The 25722-nt window shown below is 36.7% G+C and overlaps 1 protein-coding gene across 4 annotated transcripts; it reads left to right on the top strand.

The window, feature by feature from the left end:
* Positions 1-82: 82 nt before the first annotated feature.
* Positions 83-24879, top strand: MRPL22 (mitochondrial ribosomal protein L22). Of its 4 annotated transcripts, none has more exons than XM_016167097.2 (7): positions 83-246; positions 1422-1464; positions 12526-12661; positions 17022-17087; positions 17723-17800; positions 19125-19194; positions 24582-24879. In XM_016167097.2, exons 2-7 carry the CDS (start codon positions 1433-1435, stop codon positions 24791-24793), a joined length of 594 nt encoding a protein of 197 aa, XP_016022583.1. In that variant the 5' UTR covers positions 83-246; positions 1422-1432; the 3' UTR covers positions 24794-24879. The 4 variants fall into 4 exon arrangements, with proteins under 4 accessions (XP_016022583.1, XP_016022584.1, XP_016022582.1 ...); XM_016167096.2 differs by lacking the exon at positions 83-246 and adding an exon at positions 1249-1339; XM_016167098.2 differs by lacking the exon at positions 1422-1464.
* Positions 24880-25722: the final 843 nt, after the last annotated feature.

The following is a 25722-nucleotide window of genomic DNA, read 5'->3' as shown; positions in this document are numbered from 1 at the left end:
ACCGCACCGCGCGCTCTGTTTTGGTCGCCCCAGGGCTGGGAAGGGCGTGGCTGTTCACCGTGTTCTGCCTCCCTACTTTGCCGGCGGCGGGAGGGTCTGGTGCTGCCTGAGCCCTGCGCTGGGGTTAGGCATTCTCTCTTCCTACAGCCAAAGTGCACAATTAAGGAATTAGACTGGAGGAGTCACCTCGTCGCTGTGCCGGTTTATTCTTTGGATCTGTTTCAACCAATTATTTCAAAAAATAAGGTATTTTTCCGAACCCTGTGTGCCAAGGCACTTTGCTCTGGAGATTCTTTAAAAATATCTATAAAAAGCCAATAAACAAAAATATTAAAGTTCGAATCAGAAATAAAAAGGCAATGTTGCAACTCGGGGAAATTCTGGCTCTGGGTTCTTGATAACTCTAGGAGCAAAATAGAGTGACTCTTGCTTTAATTGAGTGCCAACTCTGAAACTGTTACGTGGGAAATGCTGTTGAGAAAAAGGAATAGAGGTTACCTTCCAACTTTAACACGCTAAAATGCTTAGATTTCTGCCTTTAGACTCTCCTACTCCTGTATTGCTTGTTTATATTGAGTATCTGGCACTATTGCATATATAACCAAGGAAACCTGAGATCTATTCGGAATAGGTAGGGAAGCTAATTTTGGAGGCATCCAACCCTACCTAGATTGACTACCGGATCTAAGAGACTTTAACCTATTCTAAATCTGTTTCTTCATTCGAAGAAGGTGATAATTCATGCCTTGTTGGATTGCTGTGAGGAATACTTGGGATTTAGTGAAATACCTTGTAGATACACATGGTAGAAAGTTCCCAATGATTAACTTTTACCTCTTGTAGGTCAACCTAGGTATCAATAGAGAATAGGACATCATACTTTGTACTTGAGCTGATTGTTTTTTTAAAAGAGATTTCCATATGATCTCTAATGATCTTACAACATAACTGCGCCGTCGGGATAATTATTTTTGAGTACTGGCTAGAAAATTGAGGCCCACCAGGTTAGGTGTCTCAGCCTGTTTTCCTAATCCTTTCAGACCATTTGTAAGGTGCGGTTTCGCAATTTTTCTGGATCCCGATGAATTTTCGGAAACTCGAAAGTTTTTGGTCTTTGTTAAGTCATTCATTCCGGAGCGAGGCTGGGCTGACCACACCTTAAGCTCAGGCCACCCGTTTGTGGTCTCCATGACAACACCGCGGGTGTAGGTGCAGCACGTTTTCCGCTCAGTAGGAAATGCAGGGGATTGCGCATGCGTCTTGTCCGGACGGTGCGTGAACTCGGAGGCTTCCGTAGAGAGTGGGAGAAAGATGGCGGCAGCTATACTGGAAGGTTTGGGTAAGGATTTCTTAACGGTTATGGGGCAGTAGAAGGAAGTGGAGTTGGGAGTCTGAACTGAAGGCTTGTGTTGATATTGCAGGTGCGTTATGGATGCAGAATCTGAGGGGAAAGCTGGCCTTGGGGTAAGTCGCCTCGGAGTTGCAGAAGGGTCCAGGGCCTCCTTGCCAGCTTGTCAGTCAGTTACTGAGACTGAGCGCTTATGTGCCAGACTCTGCTTTGAGCTCTAGGGTTATGGAGCTGACAATCAGAGTCTCTGCTTTGTCTCCCTATCATTCTTCCGCCGTATTGTATAGCTCTCAGGGGGTCAGGGTTACCTGTTACCCAAGGGATATTGTAAATGTTATAGAAACAATCTCTTCTGATCATTCTGAGCATGGTTAGATTCTTCCAACCATGTTGGAGCGTCCAGCTTTTCTATTTACCTCTCTAGTTACTTGCTTTTATGAGCAGGGACTGTATTATAGACAGCCGCGGTTTACATCAGGTTTGGTGTTGTGTTAAATGCTTTATGTGCGTTATCTCGTCAAAAGCATTCTTTAAGGTTAAGGAATTCAATTGAGTCAGGACAGGCAAGAAGTCTTCCCTGTCCCCTCCTCATTGTCCCTTTTTCGCAGTGCAGTGATAGCTATTTGGAGATTGATAATCTGATTGTAAGTTTTCTGATCAATACATCTGTTAGACTTTATTTTGATTAATATAGGCTTTGGAGACATAAATTGGGTGTGACTCTACTTTTTAGCTGTGTGATTTTGGTAAAGTTACATATCCTTTCTAAGTTTCAGTTCCCATATACGATGAAAGCAACAGTATTACTTACCTTGTAGATTTTTTTATGAGGATTAAATGAGATAATGCATATGAAGTGTTTAGTACGGTGCATATCATAATAATCCCACTCTAAGTTCTAGCTGCCACTACTTTTTTTTATCATAAATTATTATTGAGTTCCCATTATTTTTACCTCTTAGGTTGTTAGGTCAGGGGGATGAAGAGTTGGGGTAGGCTAAAGAAAATAACATTTGTCTACACTTTGCTTTTAAGAAAGATTATCTTCTATCACTCTACCTCAGCTATGCTGATTTACTTACTTTTTCTGAATGTGTCATTCCTTTACTTGCCTCTTGACTTTTTCACTTTGGGCCCGCACTTCCCTGTCTGTAAAAACAGTCCTATTCATTATTTAAATCCTTGAGCGAATGTTTCCCCTTCAGAAGGTTTTCTCAGATCTCACTAAAAGTGAAAGAAATTAATTTCTCCTTCCTTTTAGCATTTGTGATTTGAATAGTTGCTTTACTTTGAATAGTGCATTTTACTAGCTTATGTGCCCTGCACAGTAGGGTCAGTTTCTCTTTGTAGCTCCAACATAAGGTCTTGCACAAAGTGAATGTTTTTGTTAATGTTTGTTGACTTAAATTATCCTGCACCGATTTATATTGGGAAGCTCTGAGCAAGTAACTTAAGCATTCGGCTTAAGTCTTTTCATCTATGTCATACAAGAGGGTTTGATTCTTCTGCATAATCTCTAAGGCTTTTTCCAGTTTTGAGGTTATATAATTTTATGAATCTCTGTTCTGGACTTTCTGCTGGGGAGATGATCATATGAAAACTAAGTAGAAAAGGTATAAATAATGCTCATGATAATTGTGTAGAATCTTAGAGATCATCTAATTCAGTGATTGGAAACTTTACTTGATACAGGTGCCAGTCAGATAATAGAAATAAATGAACTAGGAAAAGCGGTTTGTGCAAAATGAGAGAGTGGTAGGGCCTGTGGCAGTTAGTAGAGTGCATTTCTCATCTAAACGCTTTCAGCTGGGTTTAAGAAAAATGCTGCTGACCAAATAAAACTTTTTTGCAAGCTCTATTTGATAGTAGACTGACAGTTTTCCAATCTTTGAAATCCCAGTCTTTCATTTTACTAATGGATACATTTGAGAAGTTTTGTGATATACCAAAGGTTACATAGTTAATACAAAGCAAATCTAGGATCTAAACAAAAGATTCTCTCGTTTTAACTATTGCTCTATCACACCATGGGAGGGACAGAGTGATGGGCCCAGAAGAGGTTTGTCAGGGGGATTTTTGGGGAAGAGGTGACTTAAGTTTAAAGACTGAAGAGTACATTTTGGTGGTTTTCAAAAAATAGAAAGACTAGTGTAAAAATTGGAAGGCATCAGTGACCGAGCTGTACATGAGTTAAAATTCTCCATAAGAAAAATCAAGAAATGATTTTTCATGAATTAGCAGTTTGTTGGAAAAATGACTACAGCTGTGTGAACAAATACAATTGAATAAACAGTGAGTTGCCAAAGATAGACCTGGTCTCTGTCAGGGAGAAATATTGTTCCTCAGCATTTTACTTAACTTCTTTCAGGCTCTATAAGCCCTAAAATGATCATGTATTAAAATAAGGAGACCTTATAGGTGGACATTTTCAATCTCATAGTATGTATGTTCATTTAGTAAGTCTCTTGTTTATGTGACACTTTATCCTTTCAAAAGCACTCTCTGGTTGACATCTAACTCATATTTCTAAAAAGTTTCTCTAGTAGTTTTCTAGAGCTGGTATAACAAATTATCACAAACTGGGTAGCTTAACACAATGCATATTAATTCTCTCACTGTTCTGGAGGCCGAAAGTCCAAAGTCAAGATGTCAGCAGGGCTCTACTCCCTCTGGAGGGCCTAGGGGAGAATCCCTTGCCTCTTCCAGCTTCTGGTCTGTCATCACCTCACCTTTCCCTCTGGGTGTCTTGTCTCAAAACTCCCTCTGCCTGTCTCTCATTAAGATGCATGGGGTTGCATTTAGGGTTTAACAAAATAATACAGGGTAAGCTCCTCCTCTCAAGATAATCACATCTGTTGCTGTAGGTATTATTCAGTTATTCTGGGGATAAGGATGTGGGCATATTTTTTGGGTTACCAGTCAGCGCACTACATTCTCTTTCAAAAGAGGTCTTGTAGATCACTTTCAGGTCTTTTTTTTTTTAGAAAGATGCCCTGCAAATCACATCATTTCTTCTGCTCCTCATTCATCCTGGAGTATTCTATTACCTAGTTTCTGAATGTCGAAGTTTGTACTTTCTTTAATTCTCAGCTCAAGTCCCATCTCTTTTAAGCCACCCTGATTACCTCAGTCCTCCTGTTGCTCTTCCTTTTGATATTTTTATGCTATTGCACATTTATGGTTAATTATCTCTCTAACTGAATTTTAAATCACTTGAAGGCCGGAAATACAGTTTACGTCTGCGTTCTCATCATCTAGAATAGTACCGGTAGTATAAGAAATACATTTGGTCTTTGCCCAGGTTTCTGGCACAGAGCTCCTAACATCCTTGGAGTGTCTTGTTATTCATAATGAGCCCCTTCGGGTCAAAAAGGAGGGAAGGGGAGCTGCAGATTAGTTTATAAAAACTTGAACAAAGTATGAGGTTCTGATAGATTCTGGGTTGGTGAACATACTGATATACTCAGAGGGTGGTGTGCCTGGAGAGGGCACGGAAGCTCCGCACCCCATACTTTTCCACATGCATCTCTCGCCTTCAGCTATTCCTGATGGATCCTTATAGTAAACGTAAGTAAAGTGTTTTCCCGAGTTCTGTGAGTTGTTCTAGCAAATTGTTGAACCTGAGGTGGGATTGTGGGAATCCCTTAAATTTGTAGTCAGCCAGACAGCAGTATGGGTTGTATGGACCCCCTTTTGTGGCTCCAGGTAAATAGTGTCAGAATTGAAATCAACTGTTGGACACTCAGCAGTGTTGGAGAATGGGTTGTTGGTGTGGAAAAACTACATTTGGCATCAAAAGTGGGGTCAGAAAGGCACCAGAGTACCTTATCCTTAATAGTTTGTCAGTAAGTGTAAGTTGATAAAATACAAGTCAGCCTGAACAGATGCAAGTTGTAATCAGAAAGATGGTAAGGAATTTGGATTCCTGTTTCTTCAGTCCAGTGTCAAGAAGGAATCCTAATTACAGATTAACCATGGGTACAGATTTCCAGTTTTATGTACTAATATAGCTTGTGCTGATTATCCCACTTCTTTTAACTATTTTAACTTTTTAAGGACTAAATGAGGCCTTTAGAAGCTCTGTATATCCACATAAGTTACTGATTAGAATATGACTTATTACTCTGAACGATACAGCAGTGGTCTGAAAGGGTTAATGCCTTATTTTCAAATGATTATTGATACGAGAGGCTTCCACTAGTTTCTCTGAGAGAAGACTTTAGGTCTATGAACTAGGAAGTTGATTAAGAACATATTTATAAACTTTTTGATTTAATCAAAAAAAAATTGTTGAGATTTGTAGTTCTTTGTTTTTTGTCGTCATCCTGCTCTATAGTAGGCCAAACTCCCCATGTTCTATATCATGGAAAAGAAGAGTAACTTGTAACATGAGGACAGGGAAGAGTGGGAGTTTGGGGCTCTGCTGGCTTACCCCAAGAAGTTACAGACTTGAGAATCATGCCTACAGATATGTTTTGTTTGGACTACACGGTGTTTTAAAACTTTTTTTTTTAATCAGCATTTAAAAACTATCAGCTTTCTCATAGAAATCTAGGTTTCTAGGTTTTCTTGTGCCATTGCAAGGCATGGCAACAATTTCTAGAGCTGAAGAGTGTACTACTATTTAGATGGGGCACATACCCTTCGGTTTTCCTTATTTTCCGACCACTTGTAAAGTTTTTGCGTAGTTATTTATATCCAGCTCCCTTACCTTATTTATATTATCTGTCTGTCCCTGGTATTCTTTAATTCATTCTACAAATATGTGTTTAGTGCCTGCTGTGTGTTAGGTACTATTCTAGCACTGGGGATTTTGTGGTGGACCAAAACACAATCTCTGTCGTCATGGAGTGTACAATCCAGTGAGGGAGGCAAGTAATATAAGTTACTTATTTTACAGTAAGTAAATAAGTAAAATATATAGTGTATTAGATAGTGGCAACTGCTTAGGAGAAAATGAAAGCAGAGATTGAGAAGAGAAAGAGTGTGTACATGGAAGGGGTTATAGTTTTGGATAGGGAAGTCCTCACTAAGAAGATAACATTTGAGTAAAGATCTGAAGCAAATGATCAAACTGTGCCAACATCTGTGCAAACAGTATTCTAGACAGATGGAACAGTAAGTGCAGAGGCCTCGAGGAGGGAACATACCTTGTATGGTCAAAAACAAAGTGAAAGGAGGGGGTTAGGAGTAGGAAATGAGAGAGAGGAAGAGGAAGGAGATCATGTAGAGCAGGGGTCCCCAGCCCCCAGGCAGCAGACCAGTACTGGTACAGGCCAGTGGCCTCTTAGGAACTGGGTTGCACAGCAGGCCAGAGAGCAAAGTGGACCATTGCAGCCGCTCCCCAGCACTGGCATCACCTTCTCAGCTCCACCTCAGGTCATCAGGCATTAGATTCTCATAGGAGCACCTGTCCCTGGTGCCAAAAAGGGATCGCTGTAGAGGACATTGTAGAAGACAATCTTATGGGTCATTTTAAGTACTTCGGCTTTTATTCCGAAATGAGAAACCATTGGTGAGTTTTCACTATAGGAGTAATATGATCTGACTTATGTTTATGAGCTATTCTTTCTGGCTGCTGTGTTGAGAATAGACCAGAGTGGGAATGGGGAGCAAGGATGGAAGCAGAAACCGTTGGATATTTCAGGTAAGAGATTATGGTGGCTTGGATTAGAGTGGCTGTGAAGGTGGGTGAATGGTTGGATTCTGGCAACATATTAGTGACAGCTGACAGGACTTGCTGATATGGGGTGAAAGAAGGGTGACAACAGGGTATGTGACCTGAATAACTGAAAGAATAGAGTTGCCTATTACTGAGGTAGGAAGACTTTCAGAGGAGCAGGTTTTGGGGAGAATATCAGGAGCTCAGTTTGAGGCTTGTTAAGTTCGAGATGTCCAGTAAACTTTCAGGTTGAGACCTGACTAGGCAATCAAATATATGAGTTTGGAATTCAAGGAAGGCTTTTAAATTTGGGACTTGTCAGTGCATGAACAGTATTTAAAGCCATGAGACTCATTGACTTCATGAGAGTGAGTGTGGGTAGAAAGTGCTAGGGTTCAAGGAATGATTCCTCCCTCAGGTAGCCGACACTCACAGGTCAAGGTGAGGAGGAAACAGCAAAGGGTACTGTGGCATCGTGTCCAGAGAGGTGAGGGGAAAACCAGGAGTATGTGGTGTCCTGGAACCCAAGTAAAGAAAGTGTCTCAAGGGAGAACTAGTAACCAGAGATACTTAGGCCACTCTCAGATGAGGACTGAGAGTTGACCATTGGTTTTCACAACACAAATATTTTCTGTGACCTTGGTAAGGCAGTTTTGGTGGAGTGATGCAGTCAGAAGCCTGTTTGGAGAGAGTTCAGGGTGAATGGGAGGACTGGAATTAGAGACAGGGAGTTGAGACAATTTATTCAAAGAGTTTTGCTGCAGTAGCTAGAGGAACTTGGTCGGGGTGGGGGGGGGGGTTGGTTTTAAGCTGGCAGATGTAGGAGTATATTTGTTTGCTGATAGGAGTGATCCAGTAGAGAGGAAAACATTGTTGATGGAAAGGGGAAAGAATTGCACTGTCGTTGAGTAGGTGGGAAGGAATGGGATCTAGGAAGCAAGGGATGAGAGAGGTCCTAGCCAGGGCATAAACAGTTCATGCATAATAACAAGAGAGAAGGTAGTGTGGATGGATGTAGATGGTATATGGATTAGGCGGTAGGAGCTTGTGGAAGTTATCCTCCAGTTATTTGATTTTCTCAGTGATTATCAGCTGAGACCAAGTATGACAGGAGACATGGGAGGTTCGACTAGCAAGAAGAGGTATGAAATTCATTTGTAGGGGCTAGGAGAGGAAATGGGCCATAATAAGAGTGCCAGGCATCCTCAATGGTCCACTTGGGGTTTAGGAATAAAAATGTAAGCCTTAGGCATTTGGTTAACTTTGGCTTTTATAGTAAAAAAAATCTGGTTTATTTAACCACTCACATATGTATGGCATGATAACAGGAACCTTTTGGTACAGAGGTCATGCTCCATGGTCTGCAGAAACTCGCACTGTTTTTGTTTGTTTGTTTTTTTACTGTCATTTTACCTGAGGGTGACTTTCAGTTTTGCCTCCCAGGGGATGTTTGGCAATGTCTGGAGACTTTTTTGTTTGTCACAACTTAGGCAGGGATTGTTACTGGCATCTGGTGGGTAAAGGTGAGGGGTGCTACTAAATATCCTCCGAGGCACAGGACAGCCTTCCACAGCAGAGATTGGTCTGGCCCAAAATGTCAGTAGTGCAGAAGTTGAGAAACTCTGAGCATATCATGGTCTAAAGTTGTCAGAATTTCACTTTCTTTTGTTTGCTAAACTTGTTTCCTTTATTGTCCTTGACTTTCACAAAATAAGATTCTCTTGAGTTGTGAAAATATACATATCACTTCAGCCCTTTAGATTTTAATTGAGACAAAAGGGAGGATTTTTTTAATTCAGTCTCAAGTGTATGATCAACTTAATGTTATCAGAAGTAATTTGGAATAAAGAATTTTTTACCTTGATACATATAATAGCATGATATTCTCAAGCTTGAGCCTGAGGCCAGTATTATCTTCACTTGGGACTTGGGGATACTTTGTACTGAATTTCAAATGAACTTTGAGTAATAAATAGGAAGTATTAGTTCTCTCTTTCAAATTGTGACTTTAGAAGGTTTCAGAGACTCTTGTCTTATCTGAATTAACTCTCAATCTTAAAATTTAGCTTATATCTACTACTCTTCAATGCCTAATGACTGTGGGTAGAATTTAAAAAGTGAGACTTAAACTTAATACTCAAGAATTAGTAGATAGGGAAAATCAGAATAATGAGAGTAAGGAAATCCTTCGTAATGCCATCTGTATCATACCTCCCTCTTTCTTCGTGAGCTCTGGTAGTCTCACGTTACTGCGGGCCACCCGCGTGTGTGTTGTGTGTATAAGCAGTATGGAGAGTTGGTTCACACCTACTTTTCCTTCACCCAACTTACAGAGATACAGTGAAGCTCAAGGGATTTGGAATTCCTAGTCACTGAAAGGCTATCAGTGATGATGTTTGAATTTCAGAATGATAAAAGTTGATCCTAAATGTCTTTCAGTGCTTTTTTTTTTTTTTTTTTTTTAAAAAAAAAAAACCAACATTGATTCTTTAGAATGGTAACAGTATAGAGCTCTAGGCAGACAAATGTTGGAAAACAATAGTGATAACTCATGCCATCATTTTTTAATTCCACCAGCTTCTTTTTCTTGAGTTTTTTTTTCAAGTGATCTTTCATAGACTCTCTCACATAAAAAGGTGTCATAAAAACCTCAAGTTTTGAATGTTTTATTTTCAATTTTACTTTATGATCATTTAATAGTCTTTAATTAATTGTATTCCCACAGCTGGCCAGGAGAGGGCACAAAAGAACTTTGGATTTTTACACTTCTGAATTACGTAAACTGGTATATTATTTTAATTTGATTTGATTACAAGTTTAGTGTTTACTTTGACAATTCATTTTATGAACCATTTGATCCCTGAAAGTGTTGTAGGTATTCAGAAAGCTTTGTCATTATTAATTCATAATGTATTTAATTTATTAAGCATCATATTTTATTGAATGTGTATTGAAGATTTGAGTGCAAGACAGTGTGCTAGATATGGAGGATTACAATATTGTGATTTATAAGAGATTTATATTTTTTAGTCTTTCAGACTAGTTATTATAGGAATGGTTTCACTGAAGAAGGATTGAAATAGAAGCTGAGGGGTTTTATTTTGTAACCATGTTGTCAGGGATGAGATTGGAGACAGAATTAAGGTTTGGAGAGACCCTAGGGATGATGTAGTCCAGTTCCTCTTTTCATAAAGGAACTGAGACCCAAAGATGACAAACTTAGTGTACCCAAAGTCAATTAGTTTTGTAGAAACAAATGATCATGACTGTAAACATAAGAAAAGTTTGAAATTGTGTAATAGAAAGTTTATAGTTCACAGGATTTAATTTTTTGCGGGAGAGATTAACCATTCAGGGGATCTAATTTAAAATTAATACTATAGCTATCAGCGTTTATCATTTCCTAGACACTGTAGGGTATGACACATTAATTATTAATCTACCAACAACAGAATGAAGTAGGTATTATTCTTATTCTAAAAGTAATATCTAAATTTTTTTGAGCCCAAATGAGTGTCAGGCTAAGCATTTTACTTACAATATCTCATTTGAGCTTCTGAAGAAGCCGATGACATCATTACTGTTATTACTCCATTTACTGATGAGAAAACTGAGTTCTAGAAAGTTACGTGACCTCTCCAAGGGCATTTACTTAGTAAAAGAGGGTTAGAATTTAGACCCAAGTCTGCTTGACTCCAGTCTCTGCCCTCATCACCTGGCTTATAGTTTTATTAGGAAATCCTACCCTCTAACATCTGTATCCTAGTTTTGTGTTTTTTATTTAAAACAATGGAACCTAAATGTGGATGGCAAAAGTGCTGACTTTGTCAGGTACGTAGAGGGCACTGATCTTAATATTATGTAAGATAGTTATTTAAGATAGAGTAGGAGAAATGAACCACTAGGAGAATAGATTTAAAAAAATTTTTAGTCTGAATGGTTTGAGGACTAAAAACAAAGGCTTTGCCAAGCATGTCATCCAACGGCATATATTGTGTGAGGATCTGCCAATATACAATAACTTTGAGGATTAAGTCTGGGTTAAATATTTACTCAGGATCTATATGCCAGACAATATCCTTGGTGCTGGAACACGAAGGATGTTGGACTTGCTGTCAAGATGCTCAAATCTATACCCTTACTACAGGAACTCATTTTACTACAATTAGCTGATTATAGTACAATAGTCCAACTCATTGCTGTATGGCAGGCAAGAACAAAGTAATAAGACTATGTGGGGAATGGTTGTCTGAGAGAGAGGACTAAATGATGTTTAACAATGAGGTGACATTTGAGTTGGAACTTTAAATGGGATAAGCATTTCATTCAGGAGATAACGTGGGAGGAGAAAACATGAGCCAACATGTAAAGGAATGAAAGTTTGTGCCTTTTTCAGGGAACAAAGGATGTCTATGTGGTTAAGCCATAAAGTGAATAAGCCGCCCTGTTGGGGTTAGATAATGAAAGGCTTTCTGTGTCTTGCTAAGGAATTCGGTCACGATATTACAGGCAGTTGGGAAACACTGAAGTTTGTTGTGTTGTTTGGATATATCTAGACATATACAAAAGTAGACTATGTGATGAACCCTTGTGAACCCATCACCCAACTTCAGCAGTTAATAACACATGGCCAGTCTTATGTTACCAATATCCCCTACTCTCCCCTATCATATTTTGAAACAAATCCCAGACACTATATTATTTCTGCTATAAATATTTTTCATTAAAAAATATCAAATATCCAGTTAATATTCAAATCTCCAATGGTTAAGTAGCTCTCATTCTTTTTAAATGATAGTAGTCCACACATTGAAATTATTTCTCGCAAATCTCTTAACCTGTAGGTTCTTTATTTGGCTCTCTTTTTTCCCCTGGTATTGTATTTGTTGAAGAAAATGGGTTGTTTGTCCTGTAGAGTTTTGCACAGCTTGGATTTTGCTGATTGCATCCTTTCGATGATGTTTATTTAATATGTTCCTTTGTCTCTGTATTTCTTGTATTGAATCTAGAGACTTGATTGATTTGGGTTTGTTTTCTGTGGAAAGACAGCTTCGTGAATGGTGGGTGGTGTGTTTTTTCATTAGGAGGCACATCATACCAACTTTATCCATTAATTTCTTAGGGACTATAAAATGATGCTATTTGTCTTGCTTACTCAACAAATTGAGCAATTTCATAGGTCAGGTCAGGGATCCATTATGTCTTTAAATCATTTTAGGACTGGGCCAACTTATATTACAAAATCAATATTTATTGGCCAGTCAGAGTAAGAGATCTTGGGTGAATATCTGTTTGTTATTTGACTTGTAAGGTTATTGACTTTTCACACTTCTTAACCTTCAGTAAACTAGCTCTTTGTGATATTTTATGTAAAAAATAGTTTCTATTAATGAATATGTCTAGAATATTTACACTTGTGATCCTGAAATAGTTTTTGTCAAAATGGAGCAAATGTAGTTCAGAAGATATATAAGGTCTGCAAAAAGATTCTAAGTGTCAGTCTGTTGTTTTGCAGGCTTCTTTCATCTCATTATGTTTTACCCCAATCACACATCCACACAAGTTCTTCTCTTGATGTTTCTCGGAAGTGGGAGAAGAAGAATAAAATTGTTTATCCTCCACAATTACCTGGAGAACCTCGGAGACCAGCAGTAAGTTTGTGGTAGAATTAATTTCTTAATTTTGATAAAGCTCTCTCTTACGTGACAAGCAATGATTTATTATTCCAAGTTAAGAAAAGAAAATACATAGCAATTTGCATGATCCTTTAAATTATAAAGAAAATGTACTAGATTTATCTCTTTGGCAGTTTAAAAAGATCGTGTTTTTGTACCTATTCGTTTGTCTTGACTTAACCTCCTTGGATAGGGGCCTTATTCTAAAACTGTGCTAATAGTTTGAGACTTACTGATTTTTGACTTCAGGAGGCTTGCTAATGGAGAATGAGGAGTTGGCAATAATTACTTAAACATTGGCCAATATTTAAATCATAAATGGTTTTTCCAGTGTTTTATATTTGAATAGAGACACGATTGTTTTGTACTCTACAAACCTTTGAACCTAAGGTTTGAATTTAATCAGAGATACTGAGTTTTATCTTTAGTTGCTCAGAATTCTTTTACCCTCTTCAAACTGCTAGAGATTGCTCCAGTCTGAAGTATAAGACTAATTTCCAGCTTGATGTGAATTTTCTATGGAATACATTTACATCTTTTAAAAAGTTTACACAAGTAGTAATAGCATAAACAAGATGGGCTCATTTGAATCCTTAAGAAAATAAACTGTGTTAAGTACTTTAGAAATAGAGTTACTATGTTAATTATGAATAATTCAATTCAACAAACATCTTTTAAAGGCCTTTGGGACTGAAGGCTACTAGATAATCAATATCATCTAAGTATTGTAATTTGCTCGCCTTTTACTGAACTTGATAGCATGCATTTTGTTAAGTTTCAATTGCTGTCTGTTGGTCTGAATTAGTACAGTTTTGTTTTATTTCTTATTTAGGGGAGTTAATTTATTGATTTGAAGAGTTCCCACTTGATTGGGAAATATGAGGAGAAAGATGCTAATCGTTTAAGCAAGTAAATTTTTAACTCTTATATTTTATCATACTATCAGAACTTAAGTTCAATTTATAATAGAAGCTGTTTATTAAGTATTGACTCCATTTTGTAATTAACCAAATTTATAAAAAGTTACACATTTTTATAATTATCATAAATAAAATTTTTCCTATAATTAGAGTTCCTGTTACTTGACCTCTTTGAACTTGGATATTAATTGGAAATAAAGAAATCTTAACAGTATTTGTCAGGTCCAGAATCTAAGAGCAAAATTTTGTGTTTGTGGTACTAGTCTTTTTTGGACATTAAAACAGATGTACTCTAGGATACATCCAAAATGTCAAAATTAAAATAATGAACTTCAGACATGAAGAACAATGTCAGTGCAATCATTTATGTATTGTATTTCCTGAAACTATTTTGATTTACTTTTTCGTATCATTTATACTCGTTGTTATATGAATGCCTGTGTGAAGACATTTGGTTTGATTTTATAGAGGCACTTTGGAGAAATCTAATTTAATTTTTTATTTTGCACATATTTTGTTTGAGTAATCTTTTTAGGGGCAAATGCTTTAATATTTTACTTTATATTAATATTTTACTTTAATATTTTCTGACTTTAAATAGTATTTGGTAAATTGACTTTGATGTATCACTTATACCTGTTATGAATGAAATTTTAATGCCTTTCATAAATACCAACCTTATTAATGGAATAATTTGCTCACCTAGCCACATAGTTCACACATTGTGCCGTTACGTGCAGTGCCCCTTAGACTTACCAATCTGTGAGCTGCAACATTTTAAAATTTAGTTTTATGACTAATTTAAAAGAGGACCAGATAATATTTACCATTCTAACTCATTCTGATCTTCAGCATTGGAATATGTGATTAAACAAATAATAGTGGCTGGGGTAATGAGTAAATCTTTCAGCAGTAAGTTAAAATGAATGTCAACAATTTAGGCATGTTTTAAGCTACTCCTGTTATTTTTAAGATAAACCTGCCTAATTAGCTAGCACAAATTTCCAAACAATTTAAATTCCTTTGTAGACTTGATCTTACATGTGGCTTCATCATGGTAAAGAAAATAAGCCAGAGAGAAATTAATGGAGTTTCTTCATGATAATCATATTTCGTTAATTTGGGCTTGAGTTTACTTTTGCAATATCTTTTAAGAAAACTATTTTAAATAAACTAAAAATGTTGTGAGACTATATCAAAACCGTTTTAACATGAACAATCATTTCTATAAGAGACATTTTAAATTTATGGATTTTTTGGAATAGTGATAAAAAGCCATGGTTAGCCATCATTAATGTGGATTCCCATAAAGCTCTAGTACAGACTTTTATTAATTAGTTTACTTTTTTTCATTGTTTGAGTTCTTATATAATTTAAAAATATATTAAATTCTTTAAAAGTTACTAGGATGTGGAGCACGACAGAGGGAACGCAGTTAGCAGTAGTATAATGGCTAGGTGTGTAGCCAGAGGAGAGAAAGAGTAACGTGGAGGATTGTTTCATAAACTATATAAATGTCTAACAAATGTACTATATATTTAAAACTAATAAAAAAGTTACTGGTTTAGACATTTCATAATTTAGATTTACTTTTACTTCAGTTAAATAACTATTTTGTGCATTATATCCTAACTTTGCATCCTTTACCATATAGGTTAGATAATAGCGGTGATATTGAATCAGGTCTTCTGACCTCCAGGTTTACCATATTATGTGCCACATTAGGTTTATTTATTGAGACTTTGGTTTATGTTCAGAAAGTACCCTTAGACATTGCACCTGCCCAAAGTAAATGTTGAGCTTTTTAGATTCAGAAGTAGATGATTGAATAACTTTCCCCTGTTTTGTAAACATTTGATTACTTTTTCTCAAGCTCTTGCCAGGGTTACAATGTATTTTTTACAAAATTTTAAGACAATCATATACAAGTTAGGTTTAAAGATAGCCCACTATGAGATACCATGAACTGAAAGGTTTCTGTATAAAAGACTTTTTTGAGTGTATTAATTTTTGCAGATTATTATTATCAGTCATGAGAGTTCTTCTTTTTTCTCCTGTGCTCCGCAGGACACTTTATTGCTGAAAATGTAATTGGGCTCTTGCTACAGTTTTCAGCCTGTCAGCTTCTATTGTAACTGCAATGAAATCTGCTAGGTATTAAAAGATGGGCACTTGAGAATACTGCTGTTTCTAAGGCATTTGAAAATTTCCTGCAGGAGTCAAAATGTTAGAAAATTCTGAATTCCTGACTACTGTTTGTCTTGACAATTTTTTTTTTTAATTTTTCTTTTTTTTTTTTAAAGTATCGGTGTGTAGGTACTGGTACAGATGTTTCATAATTTAGACTTATTTTTACTTCATTTGAGTAGCTATTTTGCGCATTATGTCCTAACTTTATTTATTGTATTGGTTAGTTAATAGGATATAGTAGTGGAAAGAAAGTTGGTTTTAGAGTCATAAGGGGAACTTTGAAGATACACCTGCCAGGCACTGTATGAGGCACTTCACATACTTCCCTGTTTGTGACTTCTAGCTTTGACTTCTAGCTTTGTCTCTCACAAACTTTGTGGTCTTGGGAAAGTCACTTGCTTTCTCTGATTTTCACTTTGTAAAAGGATTGTAAAATATTTCCTTTTCCCAAATCATAGAGTTAGATCAAATGAAATAACGGGCTTGATTGCTTTGTGAACTATAAATTGTTCAATGGATGTTTGAGTTAAAAATTAAATAGTATATACCAGCACTATAAATCGAAGATAATAATAAAAGCTTTAACATTTACTAAGATCTTACCATGTGCTAGATATTATAAAGTGCTTTCTTTACCTAAGTATTTTTATTTAATTCTTATTGTAGTTTTATGAGGTAGGTACTATTATCTTTATTTTAAAGAAGAAATTCAGTTAGAGGTTAAGTAGTTTGGGTTCTCTCATTAGTAAATGGTAGAGCTAAGATTCCAGTCCAGGCAGTCTGATTTTAGAATCTGTGCTCCTGTCCAAACGCCTAGAGTATTGGGTTTTCTATGAAAAGTTATTTTGTCCATTTCTCCATTGTTCTTTTCACTAACGGGAAACTTTTTTTTCTTGTTGTACCTTTTCTTCTGTTCTTTTAGCCAGCTAAATGTTTTTTAAATACTTTCATTTAAATCTGTACTATCACTCTAGATAGAAATGTACATATTGGCACAAAGTCAGTATTTTATAGCTTCTACTTCTCTCAGTATTTTTTTAACATAGAGAAACTTTGGAAAAATATAACTTTGTATAGGGAAAAAATCTCCAATCTTAATATTTCTTTATTTCTTATAACAGCACTTTATTAGGCATAGACAGTAAAAACTTTTTATTAACAGTATGTTACTGTCATTTTGATATAAACTTGCTAAGGTTTTTTTTTTTTTTTTTTCTATTTGTAAGGAAATCTACCATTGTCGAAGACAAATAAAGTACAGCAAAGACAAGATGTGGTATTTGGCAAAACTGGTAAGCCAAATTGACTATTACCCTATAATATTTAGGAAAGAAGCTATGAATTTCCCCCCAGGATTTGCAAAATCAAAAAATTTTGCCATGATTTCTCTAAAAGTGAGGAATATAATTGCATTTTCAGACATTTGGTAGGTAATCCAAAAAGAATTGCTCAGAGAATTTACCTTTCTTCTGAGAAACGTTGACTATGTAGATACTTAGAACAAAGCATCAGGAATCTGCTGTAACCACAGAATCCAGAAAGCAAGCTTACTCACCTGGAAAAGTTGATTCAACCTGTTTCAAAACTGTTGCTTTCTAAGGTTTTTTTCTCTGCAAAATGAAATGTAGATATGAGAGAAGATAAGTGTAGCAAATACTCATGTAACACATTTATCCTTTAGGAGAAAGAAATGGCTTTAATGCCCAGTGTGGACCTTGCCAGTCCGTGATCTCTCTCATGTCTTCTCTCTCTGTTAATATTATTGAAACTTAACAGCCTAGGTTTCCAATTTTACTGGGATATAATTAACATATAACTATTTAGCTGTTTTTAGATGTTGTTTGGATTATGTAAGGCTTTTGCTTTTAATTAAAAAGAGAACATTGACTTTGTAAATTTTTCTCTTGTTCGTCACCCTTGAATCTAGATACGAGGAATGTCCATTGACCAAGCTTTGGCTCAGTTGGAATTCAGTGACAAAAAAGGGGCCCAAATAATTAAAGAGGTAAACTGAGATTTGGGGGGTAGGGGTGTATAGCTGTCTTGCAGGTGTTAGTAAACCCAACCTAAATCCTGAATTTTCTGGTGTAAATACATAGTTTATGTTATACAGATATAGGGCACTCAGTTGCATTAAGGTCCATATACCTTATGAATGTTGTATACTTTAAACATTTTTTTTCCGAGGTGCTTTTATTTGTATCAGACATTTGTATTTTGCTGTCTGTGATGTGATAAATCTTATTTTTAATGATTTGGGCTTGATATAATTTTTAGAAGATTTTTTTGGGGTCAGTTTCACAACAGAGCTTAAGATTTCATAAATAGTTGAGTGGAAAGAGCATTGGACTAGGACTCAGGAGACTTGGAGTCTAGTCCTTTCTCTGATTTTTCTGTTGCGACTAGTGGGGAGACAATCAGTCTGTTCCCTTTTTTCTTTTTTGTAAACCAGGTGGGTTTGAATAAGATGATCTTTAAAGACCCAGCTCTAAATGTATTGATTCACTATGTACAGATGTGCTACTGGTAATTGTACTCACTTGTTTCAAAAGGCTAGGTTGAGGACATCTAGAGATATCAGCATTAGTTTATGCTTCAGTTAACTTTCTCACCCAAAGTCAGATCTTATCTTTTCAGATTAGTAGTTGAATAGTTGAAATTGATGGATTCAGATTTTTAAGAGATTCCATTGTGACAATTATATTTAATTCAATTCAGAATGCAGTTACTAAGCATCTGTTATGTACGCAGCATTATTCTGTGTTTTTTATCTTTAAAGAAGTGAAGATCTGGTTTCTGTTATTTCTGACAACAGCTGTCCTAATTTTAAAAGTGTTCTAGAGGAAGTTAATTTAAAATATCTATACAGTTTAATAATTCTTAAAGGAAGTTTTCAAGTATGATTTTTCTTTACTTGTCTGATGTTGTTAATAGTTACTTTGGATTCGAAGTTTAAGAATTTTCAATGAGATTTAGCTCTTGAGCTTCTTGAACATTTTGGCAAGTCTCAGACTTGAAGATATAACATTGATTCCCAAGGGTACTGCTATGAGAGTTGCTGTCTCCTCCATCACAGCTTACATATTCTGCTTAAAACTTAGCAGGATGGGCTATGTTCGTTGCATTTGCAATTCATGTCTTAGGAAGGAAAGCTCACTGTTTCCCTTTTCCATTATCATTTGATATTCTCTTTTTAAAATTGACTCTAAAATGGAGGCATGTGATTAGCAGTCATATTGTAGAGATAACAACAAGAAATGAGAAATTTAATTCTATTTTAGTTCAGTGTCCTCCATATGAATTGAATGCCTTTCTTTTTCTTGTTTAAGATTCTTTTAGAAGCACAAGATATGGCAGTGAGAGACCACAATGTGGAATTCCGATCCAATTTGTATATAGGTAAGATCTTTAATATTTTTAGCATTAGAAAATGTCTTCTAATAGTGATGCCAAGTAGTTTATCTAACAATGGTCTTTGATATCTAATCACTTGGGACTGAGTGAGCTAGTGAAAATTGCTAGTGATAGTTATTCTTCAGCCTTCAGTGTGCTAATGTTAATCTGTTGTAAATGATAATAACCTTAACTGCTTTATTGTTACCTGTTCTCTAGTAAGACTGATAATTAAACCTGTTGCCAATAATTTTTGAATAATGGATACCAAGATGGTACAGATAGTGGACTTTTAATCATAGTAAAACCAAGAAAGAACATAACTGCTTTTTTAAAAAAATGAATTCTTTGTCAGCCTGAAGGAGGTAAATAAATGATCACAGGTAGACTTAAAAAAATCTATACAATGTGCCAAGCCAGGTGCCTAATCCGTAAGAGTGTCCTATAATAATTTAAACTTCCAATTAACCGGAATGGAAAATCTGTTGATATAAAAGCCAGGGGGCCTTGGAAGGCTCAGAGGACTCAAGAGTGTTTGTTTCCCTTTGGTGTTACATCGCGAAGCATTATCTCTGGTTTTGTTTGCTTGTTCCACATCAAATTAATGTAAGTGAAAATGCTTTAGGAAACATTTGTACAAAATGTGAGGGATTTTCATTTTGTAGCGTACCTTCACAAAGCTCTTTTTCTAGAAAGAGATCGGCGTTATTACAAAGCTCTCTGGCCCCCTCCCAGCACCACGGTAACGTGGAGCCGTGGTTGGAGGTAATGTTTTCCTCTCACTTCAGCAGCAATTACTCCAGCCTCAGCAGTTTTGTAATCACACAAAGTGTTGATGGCGAAGCAAAATTTTCTCTATCTGCCAGACCTACATTTAAGAGAGCTTATTTTATCTAAAAGTATTTTAAATTTGGGATGTGGGGAACTGCTACTCCAAACAGAGGAAAAAAAGGGTGAATCGTTATGGAGAAAATTAGTTATGCCTTACAATTTTTTCAACAATTAGATGTTTAAAATAATCATCTAAATTCTACTTTGTCACATAATCTCTGCGCTACTAGAGTTATTTATTCTAGTTAAGTTAAAAATCTCGCCTCAGCTGACCTGGAATTGATGCCACGACCACACCTACTTCTGAAATTCAAATGAGTTATGATTTCCAATGGCAATGCCTTATTTTAAAGCTGAGTCTTCTATAAATATATTCTGATACATGCATGCATGCGGGGGGGCAATCAACATGGCAACTCAGAAGATGCAGGACCGCAGTAGTTAATCATAAGCATCTTTGGGAGCAGCGTGAATTAATAATGCTGGGAGGACCCAGAATCAGTGGAATGGGCAAAATGGATAAAGAACAAGACCATTTGCTTAAAACCTGTAGTGACTTTTCCTGCTTGTAACTGAATATCAAATGAAATTTAATTAATTTTATTCAGTTTCATAGGAGTGTGGGCTTCTGAGCTGATAGACAACACTTTGTAATGGAATTCAGATACAAATGAAATAGACTTTGTCTTTAAATCCACTTCACTAATCGTAGAAGAGAGAGGTAGGATGAGAAACTTAATGCTGCCCTCCCAGGTGAATGAATAAAGTCCAACGTTGTTGCCATTAAGCAAAAATAAACTTAACCAACCCTACATGAATGGGCCTTTAATTCATTGATCTCTTTATGTACATTTCTGCTGAAGAGTGTCTGCCCCACCTGTACCCTCTTTTCATCTAGTTCTGTGTAAAAATCTCTTATGTAGGGCTCATAGTTTGGATTTATCTTATGATTTTAAAAACTTATCTGCTAAGTATTTTGTTGCTTGATTTCATTATGAATGAAAAAGAGATGAGTACACTTAGGAAGATGAAATACCTCACCATGACATACCAGACCTTTTATCCTTGTATTTGCCAAGCTTCCCCGATAAGAATCATCTAAGGTTCTCATTAAAAATAGGGATTCCCAGGCCTCACCACGGGCTGAACGGATCTGAAACCGCAGGGGAGAGGCATGCGTAAATACCCAAGTGATTCTTACCTATAAAATGTGGGGGACTGATTATTTATTTATCTTACTGTCTTCTTGGAAAAGACCTAGACATTTCATGCCGTAGACTTCACGTAGAGTTTTGGAAGACTAGCTTCTTGTTGGCTCCCCTTTCAGCTCACCAGAGACTCTTTCAGTCCCCTGAAGTAAGCATAGGCATTTTAAGGGAAGAGCTTTTTGGTAGCATATGTTCTCATTATATGGTAATTCCTTCAAATGCCTGTCATCAGTCTAAAGCTAATACCTGGTGTTGCATGACCACAGACTTTGAAAGTTCATTTCCTTTTCAAACTTATAATGATGACTAATGACACTGTGAATAGCCTTAACAAGTGGACATGGAATAATAAAATGTCACTGCTTAGTGATTCATGGCATCTAAAATGATTCACTTTAGAGAAAGTGATCGACTGATGTTGTAAATCAGTCTTTTGGGCTAAGAGGGATGAAGTGGAGAGGAGAGGATTTCTAATGTTAAAATGTCAAGGTTCTCATTTACCTAAATACTAGTAATAGGAAATATTGACAATATTTAAAATGCCTGGTACCTGTTGGACATTATCTTTAGAAGAGCGTTACCTTGGACATTATCTTTAGAAGATTGTTCCCATTTTTGAGATCTCTTAATGTTTTTTATTTCATTCAAAAAGCATTTGAGTACCTTCACTGCGCATACTACCCACATAGTTAGGTGATAGTTTATCTTTTACAGCAATTTAAAGCATTTAGCATGTGCAGTTTCGTTCTTTGGCAGTAGTAGCCCTTTGGAAAAATACATAAATTGTTCTTCAGAGTTGGAACAAAACCAAGTACACTATTAGTATTACATATTTTTGGAAAACTTTGAAACTAATTTTAAAATTTGATCAAATTTACCAGAGATGTCTGCTATGAAAATATGATGTTAATTAGCAGATGATGTATTTCAAAATCATTTCTCTTCCTTGTGGGGCATGAATTTCTGGGGCAAAAGGAGTAGAAGTTTGATTGAGGAAGTGACTTTACAGGTGAAACATGGACACTTACACAAGGTAGCATATGGTTTGGGACCAAAAAGGATAATAGATAAATGGTATTGTTGGAGTAGAGAAGAGGAAGTCAATTTGAAATCCCTAACATACAGAATTAGTGGAGGAGAGACTGGTGGAGGGGAGACCAGAAACAATTTGGAATCTATAAATCCCCATTTCATTCAGACCTCAGTGGCTGTGTTGAGTATCCACATTATAGTGTGTTAATCCCTGTGTTTCAGAGGGATTAATGTTTTTGTTTTGACATGAAAAAAGATGGCATTATATACCATAAAGAGAGGCAGTTCTATGACTCAAGGATGAAATCATGACTGGTGTTTAGCTTAATACCCACTAAATTTGGGGAAGATGGAAGGAAAGTGGTAGTTAACATAGATCCTGATAGTGTTGATCATTGTGTTTTGATAGATTATGTCGTGCTGCATAGTCAGCTGGTTTTGATACTTCTCTTACTGGAGTAGTGCTCCTGATTCTCAGAGTATTTGGAAATTGGTGCTCAAATTGGATAGAGTAGCAATTTTGGATAGAAGCAGCCGTCATGTTTGTAAAATGCTTTTTAGACATTTTCTACACTCTTCCCAGTGTCACCATTCTTATTGGTAAGTTTCCTCCCGACAAGTGGATCCAGGAACCAGGCAGCACTTCATTTTAAAGTGATTTGTGGAATGCTATTTTCTCTTTGGAAATTCTTTAAAAAAAATTTTTTTTATTGAAGTTTATGACATATAACTTTATATTAGTTTCAGATGTACAACATAATGACTGAATATTTGTGTATATTTCAAAATGATCACAATGTCTAATATCCATCACTATACATAGTTACAGTGTGAGAACTTTTAAGATCTACTTGCTTAGCAGCTTTCAAATATGCAATATAGTGTTATTAACTATAGTTGCCATACTGTATACATTACACCACCATGACTTACTTATTTTATAACTTGAAGTTCGTAACTTTTGACCACCTTTACTCATTTTGCCCCCCCCCCCCCAATTTTGGGAATTCTTAAACGCATTCCTTAGGCACTCAGTTGATGAAGTTGATAAAAAGGCAGTGAGACCCTAGGCAGTTTTCTGAATCGCTTTATCCTTCGGCTTTGTCTTTGGCAAAGACAGGATGCTCCTGCTGAGACTCATTTCACGAGAGGATTGTAGTTAGAGGTGTCAAGCACATACTTTGATATTGTCTCTATATTTATAAAGTTGTGTCACAGTAAGAATATAAAAATGGTGAGTATTGAAGTGGATTAATTTGTCTGTAGATTTTGCCTTTTTAAAAAGGCTTATTAACTAAAAAACTAACTGACTGAATAGATTCAGAAAATAGTAGAAGGTGGTTACTACTATGATTTACTGTGGGTTGATAGATTTCTTATGAACTATTTAAAATATTTTTTCAAGTTTTACAAGGTCAAGCTTCGAAATGCAGAATGGGGATAGGAGGTGAGGGGGCAATTGTGATGCAGGAATTTTTCAAACCGTGAATCAGAATTGTTGAGATGAGGGTGGTGATGTTTGCTCAGGACGTAATTGCCCAGGCTCGCCCCAGATATACTGAATTAGAATCTCCAGAGATGGGATCTCAACATCAGTTTTTAAAATATGTTTCTGAGGTTAGTTTGATGTAGCTAGCCTGAGGACCAGTATTTGGAACTGTTGGTATCAGGGGCTTCTCATCACAATTAGAATGAGATCAAAACTCCTTAGCTCAGCCTGGAGGGCTCTATGTAATCTTGCCTTCATCTCTGATCTCTTTCCTTGCTTACTGTGCTTCAGCAGGCTGGTTTTCTTTCTCTTCCTAAAACAAGCCAAGCACATCCACCATTGGGCCTTTGTACTTGCTGTTCCCTCTGCCTGTAACACCTTGCCCCTAGATATCTGCCTGGATGATTCATTCAAATCTTAGATCAAATCTCTTCTTGAAGGGTGCCTCTTGACATCCCCCTAATCTGAAGTTGCCTCCCAACACCCCATTATCTCTGTCATATTGCTGTTTTGTTTTGTTCACAGCACCTATCACTAAATGATCATGTGTATTTTCTGTCTTTCTCTTAAATGTACACTGCACGGAGGCAGGGCTCTTGCTGGTCTTTTTCACTCTCGTGTCTTGAACACCTAGATTAGAGTCTGGTCCTTGGTAAGTACGTACTCAGGAGATACTTGTTTTAAGATAGGCCTGCTCTTATCTCACCAGCCAGCCAGCGCATGTAGTCTTAGAATCCAGGTGGGAAAGGACAGAAATTGCTCAATCGATTGAGCTGTAGTCTTTCTTGTGGATACAGTCATTTCCTATAATTCTCTTTTTCTTCCCTGTCTAGCTGAGTCCACCTCAGGGCGAGGCCAGTACCTGAAACGCATTCGATACCACGGCAGAGGTCGCTTTGGGATCATGGAGAAGGTCTATTGCCATTATTTTGTGAAGTTGGTAGAAGGCCCCCCACCTCCGCCTGAGGCACCAAAGACGGCAGTCACCCACGCCAAAGAGTATATCCAGGAGCTGCGGAACCGGACCATCATTCACACCCTTTGATGGGGGAATTCAGACTCCACACTGTATATAGTTTGCCATTCATTTCCTAAAAACAAATAGTAATTAAAGACAAATGCTTTTTATAACTTGTCATTGAATTATTGAAAAATACAAAGTATAACTGCTAGTTTTATATGAGTGTTCATAAGATCGTCCATCTCTCTTGAGCTTCTGGGTATATTTTATGCATTTACAACTTGGAAGGGGGAATCAGCTTTAACTAGTAACAGACTATAAGTCAGAAGGCTTTTTTGAGTACCCTTTGAAGGGAATGTTAACTTTCTAACGAGTGTCCTACAGGTGGAAGTTTTGATATTGGACTTGAGTGGAATGTTATCAGATACGAAAGCTTGTCTGTGTTTCATGTGATCTCTTGGGAATTGGGGAGGGAGTGGTGGAGATGAGCGTAACTGCATGTTGTCTCATTGCAGAATTTTAGGGCGTTCTGTGGTCCTGTTTTTTTACTGTCGGTATAGGGTGAGGGATTATATTTTCCTTTACTGTTTAGCAGTAACTTGAAATTACAGGAGTTTATTAGATACATTAATCTAAAACTCCCAAAACCCTTTAACTCAGAAAGTTTTCTTCTTGTTTAATAAAGATCGTTTTCATGTCTCCTCCTAACAATGCTTTCTATTGCTTGAATATCTTGTTTAGGATTGATTTATTTGTCAGAGTGAATTCAGTTACTGAGAGGAATTGAACCAATCTCAGCGTTGCATTCTAAAATGAGGCATTAGGTGGCACTCATTCATCTCTTGTTAGCAGGAAATTGTTAGCATTGAATTAGAGTGTTCGGCACTACCTGGGTCTCACTGATAGATTTGTTTTCGTTGAGAAGCAGCACCCTGTCCTCAGCCCTAGTCCAGTGTTTCTCACACTTTTGTATGTATGCAGAGGAAGAACCTGGGTGCTTGCTTGTTAATATA

Source organism: Rousettus aegyptiacus, unplaced genomic scaffold (assembly GCF_014176215.1).
Source record: "Rousettus aegyptiacus isolate mRouAeg1 unplaced genomic scaffold, mRouAeg1.p scaffold_m13_p_7, whole genome shotgun sequence".
NCBI classification, from domain to species: Eukaryota; Metazoa; Chordata; class Mammalia; order Chiroptera; family Pteropodidae; genus Rousettus; species Rousettus aegyptiacus.
Note: the sequence above shows the minus strand (reverse complement) of the source record. Positions and strands in the feature narration are given on the sequence as shown.